Below are 23,181 nucleotides of genomic sequence, written 5' to 3'. Positions count from 1 at the left end.
AACAAGGCAGGCAGCTCCATACAATCAATGGATCAGTTCATTGTAGGGTAACTTACAGGGTAGGATCGGATGGACAACAATTTGGAAGCATTCACAGCTGCACTCCACACCACCGAGGGGCCGCTGGGACAATTTTACGGTTAATCTAGGGTATACGGGTATGTGCTTGGAAACAGGGAGTGCATTCCTAAGTCAAGATTTATGAATGGGTAGCTAGTCTCAGGGGCGCTGGGAATTCATCAGTGAAGGTCTTCATCATTGTTTGGAGCTAACAGAGCATAGAGGCCACCTGGACCTAATGATTGTTAAAAATATCTATTAACTACAAAGCCCTTGATGACGGAGAAATGATTTACCATATAGTACAGTCCTGGGGAGGGTCAGTGGAAGGACAGGAGGAACTGTATGAGCCCAAGATGGTGTCACTTATGCTAACAGCCATACAAAAGTATGCACTCATTTTCTAATTAGCTAAAAAAGAACAACAGGTAGGTGGAAAACAGGTAGGAAGAAAAAAGCACGATGTGTTCTAAAATAAATGTAAACCTTTTGTTTGTGAAGTGTAACCAATTCTCTACTTGAAGGGAGTTATCTAGAGTTGACCATTTTAAGTAACGTCCTACCCAGAGCTGCTAAAAAGTGGAAAACTTTTGGTCATTGCTTTCCCATCCTGAGTTTCCAGTGTTCTTGCAAGTGAATGAATCAAAATTTAATGACACTTAAAACAAGCTGAAGCTGAGTTTTTAAAATTACAGTAGCGAAGTATTCATTGTGCAGATGAAAGAGGGAATTCAGCTATAAAAAATTTTTCAAAAGTAAATAAAGTGAATAATTGAACTGTAAGAGAAGAAGGCATAGTCTATAATTTATCCGTCGTGTCTGACTCAGCATGGTTCATTACTAATGTTTGTGTTATAGCTCTTTGCCAAATTAAACTGAATATTATGAAGAACTGATTAGGTGCTTGATGATCACAAAAAATGTTTCATCTATACATTCACATTTTTCTCCTATTTTATGTGGATATTATATTAGGTGTTCCAAATATAACAATAAGTAATCAATCTCTGTCCTCTTGGAACTTTAAAGAATAGTGAAGGACTATATGTATAACTTAATTATATAATATTATATAATTATAATCAGAAAAAAAGAGCTATGACTGTAAAGTATAGGCAGCATGCAATTATATACTGTAGAGACATATTCTGGAGTGAATGGTTTGGGATATGTGTAGTTATCCACATCTTCTTAAATGTCTCAGTTCCATTCTTGGTGCCCCACTTGCTCCTGATCAATGCTCTAATGTTCACTTAAGAGATACGTCAAGTCTGTGATTTCACCCTACACCATCATTCAGCAGCCTACAGGATAAGATTGTGTGTGGGTGTCGAGATCTGGCTCACTTTGGAAACTTTCATGTAAGCCAGAATCAGAAAGCCACTAGGCCATCTCCTTCCGGAATCAACCATCGCAGCATAGTTTGGGAGTGAGAAAGCTGCTGCCAGAACTGAAGTCTCCACAGCTGCATAACACCCGCTGGAACCACATTTTAGAAAAACGGGTTCCTCATGTGGTAGGCACTGTGTTAGTTTGAAATTCAGGTCTCACTCAAGTATACCTCATTGAAGAAACCAAATTTCTTCTGGAACCCTAGCTGAAAGGGAGTCAGGGAAATATATTTTTGAGCTTTCTTGACTCTTCAGAAAATGAAGGCTCACTAGGAAAAGGTTGAAACAGATGTTATGTTAATGGAGTCTTGCTACAGTATCTACCACAGAGACCAGTGAATGTTTCTCTGGTGCAGCTGAGACATAAAAAAATGGGAAAGAACTAGCTATATGAAAACTTGGGGGGGGGGCGGTGTATTCTAGTCAGAGGAGGAGAAACAGTTAGAGAGGCCCAGAAGTGAGAGAGAGAGCGTTAATTAACCTTGAAAACAAATGGCAAAAACAGAGACACCTCTCCCCGCCTTGCATAAAAAAATCAAATGATGGCAATTTCCAAAAACTCAATTTTTCATTTAGAGCATTATTGCAGTAAGTATAGAGGCTACCACGTACCCAGTCTGACCCTCCTCTGCACTCATGAGAGGCTAGGGTGCTCTGTTTAAGCCAGGAGGAGTGGAATATCCCTTCTCTCACGTGTGAGGAATCAAGCATGAAAAGCATAGTATAACCGGAACAGCTAAGGAGCACCATCCATTTACTTTAAATGGTGAGAGAGTCAGAGACGGAGCTGGGGCCTGTACAGGAAGGTCACTGGCAAGATTTAGATGCCACTCACAGGGTGGCCTTGGATGCCAAAGTGAGAAGGCAGTTACAGATCCTGGAGTCCTCTGGACACAGAGATAAATTAGACCTTGGAGACAACCCCCTCATTTTACAGGTGAGAAAATGGGCAGAGGTTGAACATCTTGTTCAGGGTGACAAAGTCAGTGGGGCATCGGGACTAGAACCCCTAATAGCAAACATTCCTTTACCATGTGCTTCACCTTGCTCTCAGGTTTCTCTTTTTATGATCATTATCTAATGCCAAATGCAAACGTGGTAGCTGATCTAGGATAATGCTGGCTGGTGATCAATTTATTATATAGCTCCCCATCAGTCAGATGGTATTCAGAACAGCTGGTTTTAATTAAAGATCACTGAGCAAAGTATTTTTATAGCTCTGAGTACTGCTTCCTTGAACCCAGTCCAGTCCTCTTCCCAAGGATATGTCCAGTTCCACCCTTAGTGAATTTCACTTCCAGAGTTTTGTTTTTTTTTTAATTTTTGCAAGAATGGTGAAAAGGGATCAAGACATTAGAAAAAAGAGTCATAAAAAAGGGACTTAAATGAAGAATTTCCTCTAAAGAGTCACGAGAGGTAACTAGTTTCTTTATTAGTTTGAGTGGCAGATATAATTAAAGAACTCAGAAGAAAAATGACTTTATACTACCAAACTGTTTGCCAGGTTGAATCTTTAACCCAGGGAGCTTTGTATATTTTTTATATTCCATATTTGGTTAATTTGACACAAATTAGAACTCCCAACCCTAGAAAGGCTTAACTATATTCAGATGAAGCACTAAAACATCTAATTGCCATTGCCTGAGAATTCACAGGCACTGTGCTTTCATGTGGGGAAATAAGCAGTATTGTGCAGTATTAGGTGGTATCATAGTTCCAGAAGTTCGAATTGGATTAGTCAACCATAATACATATACACATTTATAGCTTTACAGAATCTATAAAATATGTTATTTGTTTGTCTTCAACATCATGATGCAATAAGTTATATTATCCCCCAAAGAAAAACAAAGTCAGAAATCTCACTTTGCAAATTCTAACAAATCAAACGGTCAGTGAAAGAAGCTATAAAAATCCAGAATTGTATATACATAACCTCTCCCAGAAATACCACATATTTTTTTTCCCTGCTATTAGTAAGATGAAGACTATTTCGTTTTATAAAATGGTAAGTTAGAATGACAGGCAATATGTTTTACTTAAAGTCTCCTTTATCCCAAGCCCTTTCAGGGCAGACAGAAAGTTGAATTCTCTGGTGATGGTCAGAGAAGCAGTTTACGAGAGCTTTAAATGATGTGTGACTTTCTCATGGCTTATTAGCAATCGATCCCAAGAATTCCGAACCTCTGTATCACTGACCACAAGGTTCTGAAGGAAAATGTCTGCACACCCCCCCAGGTCAGCTTAGAAAGGTTGAGTCGTGGTGTGACGTGGCTGAACAAGCAGAAGAAAAGCGTCTTTGCTCTCAGGAGAGAGCGGTCGGGAGTTAGAGTGTAGAATGGAGCGAGGCACAAGCCATGTTGGCCGTCTTTATCCCGTAGTGTTTAGTATATCCGTTGTGGAAGGAAAGAGAAAACTTCCTGCTCTAAGAATAATGATGCCCTAAGGAACAAACATCTGTTCTCTTGTGCAATGTTTAAGGGAAGCAGCTGTCATCTGCTCTGAGTTAAAAGGTGGGCCTATTCCCACCTCCACACTTCCCCGTTCCCCTCAAGCTGTCTGCTCCATCTCGATGTTGGAGGCTGGTGTAAACAGCGCTACCCTTTCTCGGAGCATTTTCAGCCCTCCTTTCTTTCCCTAGTTCAGCCCACGCATTAGCCTGTCCAATTGGCTGAACAGAAGGTGTATTTTCTCGTGAATTTTGGGCTTGGGCAAAGAGTCTTGGTTTGGAGTATGAAGAGGGTGACATTCTTTTAAAGTTTAAACAGATCTGGTATATGTAAGTAAAACACGAGACGGTCCCGATGAGCAGAGAATGTGCGCGCGCCCTCAGGCTGGTAGGGGAAAGTTCTAGATTGCTCCATAAGGTTTTAGTAGTATTGACCTTTTTACTTCACAAAAGATGGAGGGAAGGCAGAGAAGTGATATACCAGATTCTCAGAAGAAACTTAAGGGGTTTGGAGGGAATCAAGGAAAAAACATTGGAAAGAACCTGGTTTCCTTCCCTCTGCCCCACACCAAGTTAAAGCCTCTTTTCATCACGTAAATCTCAGCCACATCTGGCTAAGGCAGTTAAAGTGCTGGCAGAGTGAATAGTCAAGGGGATGGAGGAGTGGGGTTCTTATAAGTTCCCATGCCGGCAGGGGCCCGGCAGGAAATCTAGGAGAGAAGCCTGACAGCTTTGCTCAGTATGAGGGAGCCCGGGGGGGCCTCGGCTGTGGCCAGCATTGCTTCATGGGAATTGGGGCTCAACGTGGCCGGATTTTCCAGGAGACGCCAGAAATCCTGTTTTATTGTTAAAACTCTCCCAATTTTTAAATAGTATAACAAATTCGGTGGTTTTTAAAAAATATTCAGTACCAAACCAAACAAATTAGAATGCATTTGCCAGGTCTGCTAGTTTTCTAACTCAAGTTAATGGGCTCTACCCTCCTAAGAAGTTTTGGGACCTTAAAACCAGAACTTACAACTCAAATTAAGTGAAGGGAATAAGGTTTTTCCCCTTCCATTCATTTAATAAATACTCATATTAACAAATATCAAAACTGTATCCATCAGTAGACACAATGGATACAAAGATGTGTCAGGTACAGCCCCACCTGTCAGTCGCAGTGTACTTAGGAGACAGATAAACAAGAAATTACATTATAGTGAACTTCGTGTAATTAAACAGGTATTCCCAAGGTGGGCTTAGCTCTGAAGGGCATTTAACTCTTCTTTGGATGGGAACTGTGTCTTAAAGAAGTCCTTTAGTTAAAGAAAGTAGGAGAAGCAGGAGGTAAAAGGAACGTTGATTAAAAAAAAAAAAAAACACAGAGCAAGGTGTATTTGAAGAAATTGCAAGTGTTTACTACAATTAAATGACTAACAAATCAAAACTGAGGATGTTAATTTAAAAACAGATCCCCCTCCATAAAACCAGTGTCTTAACCCATCCCAGACCTACTGAATCAGAATCACTAATTCTATTTTTAATAGGCACCCTAGGTGATTCTTGTGGTCAGGCTTGGGTAAAGTAGGTTCTGTTGGTCTCTAGATTAGAGATTGTGTCATATCTGAGAGCAGCACAGTCTGTCTGCATTGGAAGCCAGGCTCCAGTGCTCACCTGGCTGTGCTTCCATGGGTAAGGAAGTGTTCATCCGTGCTCACGTTTCTGCACTTGAAAAATGGAGCTAGAGCATCGATTTCATAAGGTTGTCTTGAGAATTAAGTGTAAAATGCTTAGAACATTATCATTATCCGGCTCACCACTTATCCTCTGGGACGGGGCCAATAATTACTCAATAAATATCTGTTGAACGAATAACACTGAGGAGGTATAAAGGGGCAGGGTCACTGGAGTCCTTAGTTCTGCCTACTCTTCTAGGTACAGTTACCCTCTCTCCTCCACCTGGCCTACCTGGAACCATATTAGTTACCCACATGTGGCTCAGTTTTAAAAAAAAAAAAAAAAAAAAAGGAGTAACTTCTACATTAAAAGATTTCTAGTATATGACATTAAAAGGAAAAAAATAAACACAGTGTGCTATTTCCCCATAGCAAAGCAAGAAAGCTTTGTGAATCACTGCTGCTCTAACAGCTTTATTTCACTTTCTTCTTCTCCCCTTACCTAAGGCTGCCATGGTACCATCTGCCCAGACCCTTAAAATCACCGACTTCAGCTTCAGTGACTTTGAGCTATCTGACCTGGAAACGGCACTGTGCACAATCCGGATGTTCACTGACCTCAACCTTGTGCAGAACTTCCAGATGAAACATGAGGTAGGAATGCGGTGATGTCCTCTGGAGTGTGTGTGTGTGTGTGTGTGTGTGTGTGTGTAAGAGAATTAGTTTTGGATGCTAGTATGGAATAAGGATTTTTAAGTTTCAGAGATTCACATACTGTCACCTAATGCACACCCAGGATGTTTAAAGAAAAGTTATCAGCCATTAAAAAGACATGTATTGGGTTCCCACATGTATCAAGCACCAGGCTGAAGAATAGGGGAGAATATTCCCAACAATGAGAGCAGGATGTGCAAAGGCAGGAGGACAGAAAGAGGGGGTTGGAGGCATGGAGCACTGGTTGAGGGGGTGAGAGTGGTGAGAAAAGCAACCAAGAAGCAGATCCTGTAGAACCTTGTACACTATTCAGAGGAATTTGGATTTTATCCTGAAAACAATGGTGAGTCACTGAGGAATTTTAAGCAGGGAAGTAACATGATCTGATTGTGGAGGTTACGATAACACAGTAGAAAGAAGGACCAAAACAGAGTGAACTCCTTTGGAAATGAGGGAGTGAAGAGGTTGATGTGAAGCCAAGCTCTTGGTTCAAACAGGGTCACCCATATGGGGTGAAGATGAAAACTGATTTTAACCCCCGTCGATTACCTTATTCGCCTCTCAGAAAATAGCAAGACTGAAATCAGTACCTTCTAATACCAGTTGGGAGATATCAGGGAATTCTATTCTGTTTCATAATGGCTACGTGTATCTCATCAAAGAATAAGGGAGAATAGAAAGGCCGATATGAAAAAAAAATTCAGTAATTTGCCTTTAAAACTACTTTTTTCCGGTCAGTTGAATGTCTAGTCTCCTCGTACAGATTTCCTATCTGGAAATGTAAATACCTTGAAGGCCTCCACTATCCAGCAATCCATTCATTCATAAAATGAAAATTCATTAACAATAAACAGTGTATCCTGTACTGTGCTAGGTACACATTTCAGTGATAAGTCGTCCCTGCTCTCAAAGCCTCACTGAGGCATGAAAACTGAGGGCTAATACAGCTAAGGGTAATACGGTGTCATTTCTGGTATTACTGGGGGCCCGAATCTAGTTCCTTCTTTAATTTAACCGAAGTTTATATTATTCTTGGGTGAAAACAAAGACCAGCTGTCTGTAGACTCTTCTCTAGTAATATTTCACTCCTATAAGAGCGTGTTGATTAAGAGATATCATATCATTTAATTATTTTAAGAAGCTCTCAAGAAAGGTTCTTTGGTTATTATTGTCCCTGTTTTACAAATGAAGAAATTGACATAGCATGGTGGAGTAGAAAGTTCATGGATTTTGAGTCATAGCTCTACTAGTGATTACCTCTAATTTCTTTGGGCAGTTAATCTCTCACATTCTCAGTTTTGTAATCTGTTAATTGGGAATAGTGGTATGACCTCCCCTATGGGAGTCCTGTGAGAATTACACATGCATCTGTGAGATTGTCTATTTGCATGCATGTGTATGTGTGCACACTTGTATATTTTGATTAATATACAGGTGTAGAGTACATGTCAGTTATCCCTTCCTTAGACCAAATTTGACCATGGTTATACTCCCCTATCAGATTTCTCTGTTGTAGGTTATAGGGCTCATTTTAAAAAGCCTTTTCTATTAATGGAATAAAGATCTCATTTAGAGCCAGAAGTTCTAAATGCAAATCTTAGTTCTGCTTCTTGCCAGTCACGGGACTTATAAACCTAGATAGCGACTCAAATCCCTTTCCATTCCTGAGATCGCCCATACTTTACACTAGTGCTGAGTCTGTTGAAAGGGCCTGGACAGAACAGGAATATGATCCTTGTACCTACTTATGAAATTCTTATATAAGTTGATTTATTTCTTATTTCTTAAAAACATAAGCTTTTAGATAGCATTTGAGTGTTGGGTATGAAGATAGTCACTGAGAATTTCTCTTACAGTCTTGATTTTTACCTTTCCTTGAATGTTTATCCATTAGGCAGATATTTCTCCTCAATGTCTCATTCATCTCCTCTCCTTTTCTGTTTGAATAACTACTATTCTAATTCCGGCCAACATCAACATGAACATTGCTATTATTCTGGTTGGCCTTCCTGCCTTAGTGACTCTTCTGTTTTGTTTATTTCAGATATTATTGTCACTGTACATTTCAGATATAATTTTAGGATGATAAAATTAAAATGTTACTGCTAGAGAGGATGTTAAGCATCATGAAGTGCCCCGACAAAGAATATTTCCTACTGAAAGTTATGTCAGATCTTCATGTCTCTGCTTGGCTTCCAAATCTTGAGTTACTCTCCTATAATTCTTGCTGATCTCTGAAGCAGATTCTTCAACTCTACTCCAACAAATCTGCGTGTGCTGTACTTGTTTTCCTTGACCTTCTGTCTTTTACGTGTCATTCCTCCCCTGAATGGACAGGACGCCTCCACTTCCAAGTCTGCTCCAAGTATATTGTGCCATAACATACTTTTCCTCAGAGCCTGACTTAAAAATCTCTACTTCTGGGAGAACCCTAGGATTGACTTCATGCCACTTGGAATGCTATTGACAGTTTATAAATTTGTGCTCTCACTTTTATGTGAATTTATTTCCTTTATATGTGCGCTTTTGTTACTTTCACTCACTACTGATTGAAATTCTTGAAGGCAGGAGCTGAGCTGTGTTTTTTCTTTCTTTGCTTTCTCCCATAGCATCTTAAGGATGCCGTGCAGGACTTAGGAAGCCTTTGTAATGTTGGAGACTGATTCAGTGTATTGAGCATGCTCCCTAGGGCCTTCCAAACTGCGCATAATTATTCAGTAGTCCTGTACAAAAGATTGTACTACAGATCTGAACACGCCAGGCATATCCACCAAGCATTAAGCAGATCTGACCATAATTTTCCTAAATGCTGTTAAGAACATTTGATAACAGAATCCAAAACTGTACTTGAATCTAGTTACTAATTAGATACAGTGGGGTATCCATTGGGTTACCTAGTTCAATAGGCCCATTTCCGTAGAAGCGGTATAGGGAGTCCAGTGGTTAGGACTCAGCGCTTTCACTGCCATGGCCCGGGTTTAATCCCTGTTCGGGGAACTAAGATCCCACAAGCCACGCAGCGTGACCAGAAAAAAAAAAGAAGAAGAAGCAGAATAGAGTAGTCTATCAGGAATTAGGTTTCATAGAGTCATTTTGGTCATTATTTCACATTATATGCATAAGTGCCTATTTAATTATATCTACAGATTTATGATTAGTAAAGAGATATGTCCATAGGTTAAATTTCTGGGTTTTCCTGCTTATTTTCCTTGACTCTTTAATTAATCACCAGTAATTTTCTATGACACTTCACTTTCTAAGCATATCAAAGAAAGTTAATTGCTCTTACTTAAAATTCTCCTAATAAGATGAATCTATCATCTTCGGGGTCGACTTTGTTGAGAAATGGCCAGGCTGCAATGTACTTCAGGTTAGCACGTCAACCTTAGGCATACGGAAATCCTCTGGGAAATATGGTTTCTCAGGGGTGAAAGAGCTAGGGGACATTTGGGTTCTTTTTATCAGAATTCCCTGTGAACTGCGTCATAGAACAGGAACAAAGAGACCTGAAAAGAAAAGGGAGGATATGAAAGCATTGATTTTTCTGCCAAATCCTCTATAAACAATTTCTACCAACAAAGAAGAAACCTTGTTTTTGGCCTACTTTTGCAGCCAATCAAACTGTGTCGAATATTGTTAAAGCAACATTCGTTTCCCTGGTACTTTTTCTATTCCCCAGGGCAATGCCCTTTGTGTTTGAAATATCTCCAGTGATACACGTAGGGAGAAGCACATATTTATTTTTAGAGATCCCCAAAAGTATAGTAAATCATTCAGTATTGAAGAGAGGCAGACTCTGATGCTAACACAAACACAAAATTATCAAGCTCACAGCCCATGAGTCCCTGGGGATTTTACTGAATACACCACTTAGGAGTTGAATTAAACCCAGCTTGTGAGATTTTTCTGAAGTCTATCCTTTTTTTCCCCATCTTTTAAAATATGAGTGTAACACACACACACACACACACACACACACACACACAGCCCAGGGCTTTATGTTGCATATATTATTTTTTTGTTAATTACTTCTTGGTAACCAAGCAGTAACTCTGCCTGAATATTTAAGCATAGTTTAAAAGGGACAAAGATTGGGACTTGGAGCTCCAGTTTGTCCTTGGACATGTGCTGTGTGCCTTGCCCCCAAGCCATCCCCAGAGCCTCGCACAGTTACCTTTGCAGACATACAGAATGGGAGCATGAGAAGAACTGGAGACTGGCCGCTTGCATGGCTCCCTGAGAGTGAATTCATGCACGTGTGACTGCCTACCTGGACTCTCCTACCTGATGACACACGGACATAATATCTTGTAAAAAGCTAGTCTGTGCCCTACCCATGACAAAAGTACCTTTCTTCGAGCTGCCTTGCATTTCACATCTAACTTAGCTAACATGGTGGTTTGCATGGTAGGCTCTGAAGTCAAACTGCTGAGGTTTGACTTTTGGGCCCACCCTTTACAAGCACTGTGACCTTGGGCAAGTCTCTGAATGTCACTTTCCTCATCTGTACAATGATCAAAATGGTAGTGCCTCCCTCAGAGTCCCGGGAGTTAGATGTAAATGCTTTGTACAGTGCGTGAAGATTAATAAATGTGTGATAAACGTCAGCAGTTATTTTTACTACTTACGCTTTATTTCCTAAAGGTTCTTTGCAGGTGGATCTTAAGTGTTAAGAAGAACTATCGGAAGAATGTTGCCTATCATAATTGGAGACATGCCTTTAATACAGCTCAGTGCATGTTTGCCGCACTAAAAGCAGGCAAAATTCAGGTACTTCTTAGAGCCATTTATATATTTAAGACATTTTGTTGCTTTGCTGCAAGAATACAGCATATTCTTTCAAGTGTTTTTTAATGTGCACTAATGATGATTGAGAATAATATTTAATGCCACATACAAAATAAATTACATTTTGTTAATTAAGGAAGACTGGTATGGCAAAATAATTTCTAATTTTCTTTCATATATAATATATATGGCCTAGTTTTTAAAATCTTTAAAATAGTTTCATGTTAAACTTAATAGCCTTTGGGCAAATAAATGCTTCCTTCAGAGGAAAACTCTACAATATAAGAAAAGTATCAAATTTCTCATGTTCACATTCAACCTGCTCCATAGTAGAATTCCTCAAAAACCTCTCAGGTCCTGAACTTGGCTCCACAGATGAGTCCAGGGTTCTCTGTCACATTTTCTCTGGAGCACTCTGCTAATTTTGTAAGTACTATTTCATGGAAAAGGTTTTGGTTTCATATACATTGACCAGAGACTGTTTACAGGAAGATCAATGCAGAAAACGTTCACGTAATTCGTTCTTTCCCGGGCCAAATTTTTCACATCACTGTCCTTAGATTCTAACTTCAGTGGGAATCGACAGGTTATTCTATGTCAGTGATTCCAGGCATACATCATAAAACTGTTTTTAATTCAGAGCTTCCATGCTCTTTTTTTATTTAATAAATTCTAAAAATGTTATTCGCTGTCTCTACTTTCATAGAGTGCACATTTTAGCTGGCTAGAGCTAAAAAAAGTGATTGTTGTCCAAGAAGCCATATCAAATACCATAGTAGTACTTTCCTGCCATAGCAAACATTTATAAGAAGTAGGGTGAACTTATTTGGGAGTATGGGATGGTCATAAAGACGATACCACTGAAGTCTATCCTTGATTTTTATGAAGAATAACAAAATGGTGATTTTTGTGTATGTTGTAGACATACTATATAGAAAGTTGAGAGTTGCAGCAGAATACAGCTGATAATAGTTTTACCTTGTGTTTTCTTTCTAATGAAGGAGAACAGTAATACAGATAATACAAATGGCAGGTATTAAAAAATAACCTCTATTTGGCTTTGGAATATATTGCACAACTTTTCAAAGCCAAATTTTCATTCCTAATCCTCTTTTTTTTCTATTGTTTGCTAATATTCACATTGTCTATGCTTCTAATAGGAGAGAGTGAAGGATATAGCAACTGATAACAGAGAGCGAAGGCAGCAGAATCTGCAGGGAACTGAAAATCAGAGAGAAAACAATTATTTAAAGTTTATTTGGTGTAAAATCGATAGCTAGTGGGAAGCAGCCACATAGCACAGGGAGATCAGCTCGGTGCTTTGTGACCACCTAGAGGGGTGGGATAGGGAGGGTGGGAGGGAGACGCAAAGAGGGAGGAGATATGGGGATATATGTATATGTATAGCTGATTCACTTTGTTATACAGCAGAAACTAATACACCATTGTAAAGCAATTATACTCCAGTAAAGATGTTAAAAAAAAAAAAAGTTTATTTGGATTATTCCACATATACATATATAGATTTTTAAGAATTAAAAATATTGACTATAGGTGGACAGGTTATTGATTATTTGAGGCATTTGAACTTTTTCTGTTGATAATGATAATCCCATTCTGAAAACAAAGTACGACTGATTGCCTGCAGAGTAGGATTCTAGCGTGAGTCCTGTGGGACTAGAAAGCACATATGTAAAGCACTAAGGAAAAAACCACGTGATTGGTGGAAAGAGGTGGTATAATGCGCTTTACCAAATTGTTCTTTCTCTTTCTTTCTTCTGCTCTTCGGTCGTGCAGAACAGGCTGACTGACCTGGAGATACTCGCACTGCTGATTGCTGCCTTAAGCCACGATTTGGATCACCGCGGTGTGAATAACTCTTACATACAGCGGTAAGGCATTCACCCCAGCAACAGAAGAGACTGTTTCTTTTAAATTGTAGTTTTAAAAGTAAAAGCCACAGCATAATTTGATGGTACAAAATTTCAGTTGGTCAAGTTCCCATAACATACTCTGGTTTTATTTAAGGGAAATGGAAAAAATAATGCAAGTCCAATATTGTGTTGGTAACGTCTCTGGCCTGAAGTTCAAAAACTATTTATGTTGAGAATCTTACTTCATTAGATAATTACCAAGCGTTTTGCTTTATTTTATATACACCCAACTTAGGAGCTTCATTGGCAAACTGTTAAGACTAGATCAGAAAAGGTAGAATTTCACCCTGGAATAAAAGGTAATATTTGAAAAGTGCTTAGCTCTATCCTAAGTACTTAGTAAGTGCTGCCTAGAAAGAGGCTTTTGGTCTTAGTGAAGGCAGTGGAACACAGTGTTGGAGACTTTGGGCTCTGGGGTCAGACTTGGATTCAAACCCTACCTCTGCCACAGAGTTCCTGTGTGACCGTGGGCAGGACACTCGTCTCTCTACACCTCCATTTCCTGGCTTGTGAAGTCGAGATAACAGCATTCCTACCTCATAGGCTTCATATAAGTTTTAAGACATAACACACGTCACTACCAGGTATAATGCCTGGTACATATCTAAGTGTTAAATAAATCTTAGGAGCAGATGCTAATGATAGTCCTGTCATCATCAGAAGCCCGTGTTTTGGCTGGTTTTGCGAGTAAGACACTAACTCTTCAGACAAGCTTTTCAGGCTCCCTTCCGGACCACGCTTAAGTAGCATTTGCAATGACAAATGAGATAATAAAGGTGATATCACTTTTCATCGGATTTTTGAGCCACTGTGACATTTTAATTTTCTTGCAGCAAGTTAGTTGAAAGGCATACATTTTAATGGTGAAATCTCTTACTACAGCGCATTTTTAAGGTATGCAAGTGATTCAGCTAATGCATAGATCTCTCTAGGAAATTCCACATGTCTGATATCTTGAGGGAATTTCAGAAAGCTCTCTAATCACATTCCCTTTATCTAAATACAGTGAACGGAAAACTTCATGTAAAAAGAATTGTAGCGATGTAGCAACCGTGTCCTCTGCTGACCTTTGATGGGAAAAGATAGCAAGCTCTTGCCTGACCATCAGAGGCTTGCTGTCTCCTCTTTAAAGTCTAATGTTTTGGAGAACTGGCTGGGTGACATGTCCTTTGTACCCTGTGCTTTGTCATGTGATTGTGGTCCTGAGCCTCACATCGACACAGGAGTACTTATGGGAGGAAACAACGACGTGAAAAGATTTACAGCGCAGAGTCAAGCACAGCCTAAGGATCAGAGCCAGCGGTCCTGCCTTCTCTTCCTACCTCAGCACTGAACACCATATCATTAGGATAGGGATTATTAGTGTATGGATTGCCACACTGCCCTGCTTTGGAGTGAAAAAAACCACTAAGCTATTTTTTCCTTTGTTTATTTAAAAATAATTACCCGGAAAAACATCTGGAGAAACGTCATCCTCTCTTTGAAAAAAAAAAAAAGTCCTGGGAAAAAGTCAGACTGCACAATCTTGCTTTCACATACACCGCAGAGCAGACTTACCCTAAGTAATAATAACTTTTAAAAAAATTAAAGGAGTTTCAGAGATATTTATTTCTTCCTACATCCTTGTGGTTTCAGTAAAGGAAACCAAGAATTTCCCAGGGATGTTTCTTTTTTTTCTTTCCTTAGTGGTAAACGAGTGATACCTCCAGTAGGATTTTCTTAACCAGGGGACTCTTTGGAGACTAAGAGTATCAGAAATATTTCCCTATAAAGAACTAACTTCTAAAAAGGTGTACTGTGTCCAGACCTCATCAGATATTCAAACACTCTGTAAAGAAAACCAAAACAATAAAAGAAGACATAAAAATAAAAGTAATACATCAAAAAGACAAAAAGCCCTCATATGGTAGCAAAGTTAGAAACTGAACTCTGTCATTTGTTCTTGTTGAACATCTTTTCAGAAAATTAAATTGAAGTAAGATGTTCCTGGTTTAGGAAACTCTGTTTTGATTCATTATCTGATTCTTTGATTCCTTCTTGGCTTAGGAAGATTGCCATTATGAAGGGCGCTTCAAGTACGCCAGTAAAATATTTGGGAGAAGAGTTCACTGCTTGTGCTTTCTTCTCCCACATGGGTGGATGAAGGGAAGAGTGATTCCAGATAGTTATTGAATTATTCTTTTAAAAATAGGCAGTCATCGGAACAAAATGGCTGAAGTGCAAGACGTCTGCTTATGTAGAGAAATTTCCCCACGTTAGGCCTGCAGTCAATATAAGAGGACTCTTGTAGATGCATTTATTTGGTTAGATTCAGGATTGGTGTTTTATAAATATAGTGAAATTATCCTACATTTTAGGCAAACAGATAATGTGCAGTTACTGGGGCCTGGTACTTTGCTAGGCAGAAAGAGAGCTATAAAAGTATAAAATTCAGCTTCTGTTATCAAGGAATTTTCGTAGTTTCATGAAACAATGGTGATTAATGCCAGAAAGTATCTAGTAAGTCCTGTGTTATTTGATAACGTGGGCCGTAAGTGGTCAGTAGAGAAGGGGACTGATGATGATCGGCGTAGCCCATCCTTACTGTTGATGGAGGAAGTGAGACTGCAACCGGATCTTTGAAGTGCGTAGGATTTGGAGAGGGGAGAGCATGAAGGCGCTCCAGGAGCACCCTGAAGTGGGCATATTCATGGAACAGACATGACGGCTGGTCTGACTGGTCAGAAGGCTCACTGACCAGGGATGGAAAGTAAGAGGATGAACAAGTGGAAGTTAGAGGACCCTTCCGAGGGAGAGCTGGAAAACCAAGCCGTGCATTTTATATTCCATGTAGTGAAAAGACAAGGAGCCATTGCTGCAATGGGTAATGAAGACATTGTTTAGGAAGAAAAGTCTGTAAGCAAGGTACAAGGTAAATGGGTAATAATTAGAACCACAGAGTTCAGCCATAAAGCTGTTAGGTAGGGGAAGCCAGGTGTATGTGAACATCACATATTGGCTAGAGGGAGGAAGAGACTGAAGGAGAATATTGTTTAAATATTGAACAGCTAGTTATATGCAGGAAGGAAGGGGGAAAATCATGACTCCGGGTCCAAGAAATTAACAATGATGGTGCCACTGGTAACAATGAAGACCTGAGAAGTGTGTATGCACGTGTGTGTGCCCTTTGGGAGGGAGGACGGAGGGGGAAGGAGGTTTGGCAATGAGGAGAAAGTAATACATAGTATGGTGGTTAGAAGAGGTAAAATGACCAAATGAATGTTTTTCTCAAGATAAGAGATTCAGCAAAATCAATAAAAAATTTCCTGGTAACGACAATCAGATCATGTATAGTTGTCCTGGAAGAACTTGCCCTGTACCGTGGTCCTCTCTGCTCTGTGACAGAGGAACAGGAGTGAGCTAAGGTCGTGAATAGGCACGGTGGTAACAGGGTCAGCAGGCTCCGAGAGACTTAAAAGAGCAGTAAAGACAGCACAGGAATCACAATTTGTGAAGTTCACACTGAGGAGAGTCTATTTTAGCCAGTGAGATCATCCTTGGTAAGGTCGGAGGGCTTGAGAGACTAGAGATCTGAATATGAATAAAGTGCAAGTTCAGTTAGTTGCTAATAATAATAGTAATAATAATAATAGAAGCTAACACTTAATATAGCTCTTATCCCATGGCATTTGGAACTCCTTCTAGCACTTATATACATGAGCTCATTTGGTCCTTAGACGACCACGCAGGAGCTGTGATGGTTATGGTGCAAATTCGAATCCTGACTATTCTCACCTTGTGACCTTGGGCAAGTCATTTAAACTCTCTATGTTTCCTTCTCTGTATAGTAGAATAATGACAGTGCCTGTCTCACAGGGTTTCTTATAAGGATTAAGGAGTATAAGTAGATGTAAAGTGCTTGGAACAGTACCTGGCACAGACTACATACTCAACACGTTTTAGCTATTTTCACAGGGGGATACTGTTAAGGACAGATAGGAGTTGAAGATCTTGCTTTTTTTTTTCCCAGGGAGGGACAGGGAGTAGCAAAGAGACTATGCCTGGTAGCAGCTAGGAGCTGTGGAACAAAGAAGAGATTGTCTATTGTTGATGTGAAAAAAAGACAATCAGCAGAGTCAAGGAGGTCTAAGAACTGGGGTCACAAGGTCAAATGAATCATCAACTTGAATATCTGTGGTCACAGAGAATAGGAACATAAAATAACCCCTGACTCATAGAAGGCATTAGTGATGATTTGGATAGAAATTGTGAAGTTAAGAATTAAACGGGTTGGGACTTCCCTGGTGGCGCAGTGGTCGGGAATCCGCCTGCCAATGCAGGGGACACGGGTTCGATCCCTGGTCCAGGAAGATCCCACGTGCCACGGAGCAACTAAGCCACAACTACTGAGCCCGCATGCTGCAACTACTGAAGCCCATGCACCTAGAGCCCCTGCTCTGCAACAAGAGAAGCCACTGCAATGAGAAGCAACAAAGAGTAGCCCCCGCTCACTGCAACTAGAGAAAAGCCCGTGTGCAGCAACAAAGACCCAATGCAGCCAAAAAATAATAAAAAAAATTTTTTTAATGCCAAATTTAAAAATAAACAAATAAATTACCAAAAAAAAAAAAAAAAAAAAGAATTAAATGGGTTGACATGGGTCGCTAAGAGATTTGAGCCCAGAGCAATATATATGGATGAGAAGCCAGATTAAGGACGGTTGTTAGAATCAGTGAAAAGGAGTACTGTGCTGGGGTGGCTGTTTTTCTCACAGAACTTTCATTTTCTGTTGATTTCCAAGGCTCTGTACTTCGGAGACATTGGTTTGATTTCTGCATTGGCATCCTTATGCCACTCTCAGAGATGGACCAACAACTGCAGGACAAGAGGAGACGCAGGGAGGGCATGCTAGCCCGTGACTGCTCACTGACGTGTGGGAATAACCCAGCAGCGGGAGTGGTTTAATGGGTCCTTGTGACACACCCTCAAATAAAGAGGCAACGTAGCCTTGTGTTGGAAAGAGTAAAAAGTAGCAGGATATAGAATGCATTGGTTTCCATGAATATCTTGGTAAATGGGAAATTTGTCACCCTTTCATTGATTCATAAATCCATATTTTTAGAATGTAAGTAAAGGCAAACACATAATTTGCATTCATCTATCTCACAAGCCAAGAATTTTCTCTAATGTGAAACCGTCCTTTCGGCATTGTCTAAAAATGTGATGTGCGTTCGAAGTTTTAAACATGTTTGTGTTATATCCACCTAATCGCATTTCTAGTCCAGCTTCTAACTGGGCCGGTGAGTGGATACTGCGTGCAGGGTGCTGTGGGTCACAAGCCAGTGTGATGCAGCGGAAAGGATGCGTGTGAATCCCGGCTCTGCCTTTTCTGTTGACCTTGAACAAGTTAGATAATCTCTCTGAACCTTTGGTCATCTAAAAAACAAATGCTAAAATGCCAGTTTTAGAGGTCTCAGCCTGGGTCACCCAGGAGGCACAGCCTGAGACAAAAGCTGGCGTGCATATAGCTGATTAGTGCTTGTGATCCCAGGGAGCAGGAATGCAGGCCTGGGAGTGGGAAACAGAGAAGAAAGGGAAAGCCAGGAGAAGGACGAGGTATCCAGCTGTCCACCCATACAGGCAGCTGGTGCTCAGTCCCACCAGGTGCTTTTGAGAAGTCTTACGACATGAGACCCAGAACTGTTCGCAAAAGGACAGAGACTGTAGGGGGAGGGGGCAGCTCCACAGGCTTCCACACCCCACTGGTCACAGGGGACCTCCAGAGGCCTTAACTCCTCACACTCCAGGCTGAGCAAGCGTGAGTGCAGAGAGCCCTCCTGTGGGCAGAAGTGAGAGGTATTCTCGGCGGGCCAGGGCAGGCGCCTTCTGATGGGCTCCTCGTGCAGTTTGTTAAAGCAGGCGTGAAGCTGGACACTACATCAATGGCTGCAGTATGAGGTGGGACCGAGGGTTCTGATGTGGTGAGCTGAAGTGTCCTCTAGAGGATTGTTGCAAAAATTAAATATAAACTACTTAGCTCAGTGCTGGACATGGTATAGGCTCTCAGTAAATAGTAATAGGTAGATTCGTTTTCCCTAATGATAACAAACTCAAAAGGAATACAGTCTAACAGGGTAATAGACTTATAAACACCTAGCAGAATAAAACTGATACTAAACTAATACTGGATGTGCTTGGATTCCTCATATAAACGAAAATAACAGATACTCTAGAAGCTTTTCCTTTTCTAAGTGAAGGGAATGAGGAAGGCGGTAGCTGTACTGAAGTTGACTTGAGCTTATGCAGTCTGAGTGATGAGAAAATGCTATTGCCAAAATAGAGACTATAGAATACAGGCAGGATTTGGAGGGAGATCATCGATTCTGTTTATGCTAGGCCCTCTCTTATTCCGGGCCATCTCCCCGGAGCACCTCATCTACTCCTGTGGCTTGGATTTATGTCCAAGCATGTTGATGTGATCCACATCTCTCTCTCCAGCCCAGACCCGAGTTCAGACCTTTATACCCATTTGGTTGTACGTCAGGCACCTTAAAATTCATAGATCCAACACTCAACTAGTCCATCTTCCCCTCCTTCACCCCCCATCTCTAATCATCTTCTCCCTTTTTTCCTATGTCAGAAATGACAAAGCAGAAGCTTAGCCTCCATACTTTCCCCCTTCATCTCCCGCATCCCCACTAGCTCCCAACATCAGGATTCATTGCCAACTCCTAACTAATCTACCCCCTAAACAGCTCTTTTTATTTGGGATTCTACCACTCTAATCCAGGCTGTCTCTTACCAGCATTACTAGAACAGTTTCCCACTAGTCTCCTAACTAAATCCTAGTAGTCTCCATGCATCTCCAGTCTTGGTTCCAGCAAATTTATCTTTTCTTACAAATCTGCTCATTTCAGTCCATCCATTGTCTTCCCACTGTCCAGTGGTAAGCACAGTATCTGACCCATGGTACAACTCACTAAATACGGAAGGAACAAAGAAGACAAGGCACGAGTTCACTTGGGAAAGGTTACAACAACAACAAAACATGGCAGTTTGGAAGTCAGCAATGTCGGTGGTGGGTTAAACACTAGGAGTAGATGAGATCACCCATTCTCTTTATTTTCGTTTTACTGTTTTTGTTTTCCCTTAAGCTTCTCTCACTCCAACTCATTTTTTTTCCTGTGTTACATTTGTTGTCTTGGGTAGCTTCTCTATCTTCAACAAATTAAATGCAAAGTAAAATAATGATTCATGTACTAGTACAGAGGAATAACAAATCAACTGTATTATCTAACACTTGTATCATGCTTTACAATTCATAAAGCCCTGTCCTATTAATTCAAGAAACAGAGACTTTCAGAACTATAACTTTTTGTCTGAGTGGAAATGGTGCTTTATGTTCACATGTGAAGGGTCATGAGAAGTAGGAGGTGGAGGACTCTGCTTGCAATGCTTTAGAACTTGATGTGTGACTCTGTTACATATAATGAATTGACTATAATATTCCTCCCCTCACTTCACTCAGCCAAACGGTCTTTACTGTTTCCCCCAAGTTCATTTTAGAGCACCGCCAGGATGTCCTGCATTGAAATAACCTGGATCCCACGTGGGGAGCTTTTTCTGACTCATCTGTCTCCTTCCTTCCTCCAGAAGGGGATGTGCACCCTCTGGCCCCCATTTCCTTGCCTCTCGTCACTCACACCTCAGCTAATTCCACCTCAGTTGACTCTTTTCTTATATACAGGCACACATAGGGATGCTGACCTTCAGCCTTATTTCAGAAGAAAGGCTTGCATGGAAATTTATTTCAGATTTTAAATTAATTGCACTTTTGAAATTGAAAAATATTATTGGCACAGCTATTTCAGAGATTTTTTTCATGTGTAGAGAAGGTAATCCTTTGTCCTTATTCCTTCTACTATTTTAATAAATATTAAAACCAATGAAATTGTTCATCCTTTGAACCGGCAGCAGTTAACATTGGTATTTGAAAACAATTTGACTCTTTATATGTATTTCCCAGAGATTCCCTCACTCTTCTTAGCAAAAGGAGAGAAAATTGTTAGCCGGATTAATTTTTGTGCAGTAGCCTCTTTTTCAGTTAACCAATAAGAAGAAGAAATTGATAACTGATATACTGGGGAAACTGATACTTTTTTTAAACTTGTTTCCTTTCTTCAACAAACCCAGAAGTGAACACCCACTGGCTCAGCTCTACTGCCATTCCATCATGGAACATCATCACTTTGACCAGTGCCTGATGATCCTCAACAGTCCTGTAAGTACCTAATTTATGGCTGCAGAATGTTAACAGAGAGCTTTATAAATTCAGTTTTATTTTTAAGTTTTGGATTTATTCCCAGTAACATAAATTCTTGAGCATGCTTTATTCCTTTTTGGGTAAGAAAGGCAAAGCCAAAACATTTGAGATCTTCGCAGCCTCACTTCTCTAGAAACCAAAACTGTCTAAATGCTGCCTGAAAAGGGAAAACTGGTTACTCACCTCCATTTGGTTATTCCACATTAGAAACAAACAAAACTGGTATTTTATGGCTCTCAGTTCTGTTTTTGTTTTTGTTTTTGTCAAATGAAGTGGTTTATACTACTCTCAAAGGTTTTCTTTCCTAAAGCAATACCTTTTCCTCTTTTTATGGAAACTTTTGACCACTAATAAACATTTTCATTAAGGAAGAAAGCTATTCAACAATTTGGCTAAATGAATATTTATCAATGTAAGAAAGCATATAATAATGTTACTCTAGTCATATTTATGTTAAGGAAAATAAGGTTAAAATGATATATGCCAAAATGTTCACAACGGCTGTCTTTGTCTAGTTAAACTATTAATCCTTTTTTTATTTTCTGATTTTGATTTGTTGTTCATTATTCACATTACCCATTGTATGCGTGTATTACCTTTATAATAAGAAAACAGTGAAAGTTGTAGGCAATTACGTTGAACAAGCACAAACGCATGGTATATAATTTTAAAGCAATTTTACCTCCATCTCTTTACATTTGCCCAGTGGCACTAGTTCTTCCCTGAGCCCTAGAAAACGCAGGCGGCCCATGACTTTTGTGGTCACTCTTTGATAAGTTTTACCTTCTAGTTACTACTTCACATCCTAAAATATAGCATACAGTTCTCAATTTAGAAACCAAAATGTGCAGCCCTATGTAGTAGTCCAGATTTGGGGCTCGATTTAAAGTCTCAGGTTCTCTCTTCCCACCCTGGTTGGCTCCTTTCGTCCCTCCCTCATGTTTCTTCTGACTCCTTCCTCACCCCTAAACCCCCATCTCCCTTCCTACCCCTCCAGACTTGGAGAATAGGAAACAAGAGGGGTAAGAACATTCTCAACAGACTGGTAGTGTGATGAGTGTCCCCTGTTTGTGCCTGGTAGGTGTTTAAGCCAAGTTCTTTTCTTACGAGTAATTCCGTGATCCTGGCCGAGCGCCTTAACTGTGGGGCTTTTCCACTGATGTCGCCTTAATATGAGTGATCATCTCTGTGCAGTTTATCACCTTATGGCTCCTTCCTCAGCTCCTGGAACTCTGATTGTTGGCTTTCAGCTCCTTTCTGCTCAGGTTCTTTTGCCTTCTTTGTGGTCCTCTTGAAGAGGACAGGACTTAAACCAACCCCATGCCTCCAAAACTCAGAGAAGGCAGGCCGTCCTGTAGGGTAGCAACCTCTTCTTCACTGCTCCATCAGAGCACCTAGCCCTAGCCAGCCTGTGTCTTGCCTTGTAGATTTTCCAGACAGGAATCAGACACAAGGGTACTGGAGCCCACCCCACCCAGCAAACTCCAGCAGGCATACGCAGCGACTTCAAGCTGCTCTCTCTTACTTGAGTGAAGGGGAACGCAGTCGCACCTGTTGGTGCGGGTGAAGGGATAAGAGTTATGTGGCCAGTTTGGGCACCTCCTTATAAATTCTGCACATGCTGTAGTACAGACTGCTACAGATGTGACTGTTTAACGTGAATTAGTTGATGTATGATTGGGAGGTAGGGGAATGATGTCAGTAAAATGTATAAGTTGTACTGTTTCATGAACAAGTTTTCTTGGGTAAGGTGCCAGAATTATGGGAGTTGAATTTTGACCTTCAGCAAGGAAGGAAGAAGCCCTCTGCTTGGCTCCTGCACGAGCAACCCTTTCGGTTCTGTTTTAGGAATATTGAAAATGGGCGCTTAGCCCTGAGGCGCTCT

General features: G+C 40.5%; 1 protein-coding gene across 3 annotated transcripts in view; it reads left to right on the top strand.

Annotated features, from left to right (window-relative positions):
* PDE5A (phosphodiesterase 5A) overlaps window positions 1-23,181 on the top strand; it is a 154,017-nt gene that overhangs the window by 111,802 nt on the left and 19,034 nt on the right. For all 3 annotated transcript variants that reach the window (XM_059923519.1, XM_059923521.1, XM_059923520.1), the window contains exons 12-15: window positions 6,066-6,212; window positions 10,917-11,042; window positions 12,858-12,952; window positions 21,167-21,254. In XM_059923519.1, coding sequence (XP_059779502.1) covers window positions 6,066-6,212; window positions 10,917-11,042; window positions 12,858-12,952; window positions 21,167-21,254 — 456 coding nt within the window. The remainder of the gene's footprint in view (window positions 1-6,065; window positions 6,213-10,916; window positions 11,043-12,857; window positions 12,953-21,166; window positions 21,255-23,181) is intronic.

This window comes from Balaenoptera ricei, chromosome 5, assembly GCF_028023285.1.
Source record: "Balaenoptera ricei isolate mBalRic1 chromosome 5, mBalRic1.hap2, whole genome shotgun sequence".
Classification (NCBI taxonomy): domain Eukaryota; kingdom Metazoa; phylum Chordata; class Mammalia; order Artiodactyla; family Balaenopteridae; genus Balaenoptera; species Balaenoptera ricei.
This window is presented reverse-complemented; position numbering and strand designations above follow the sequence as displayed.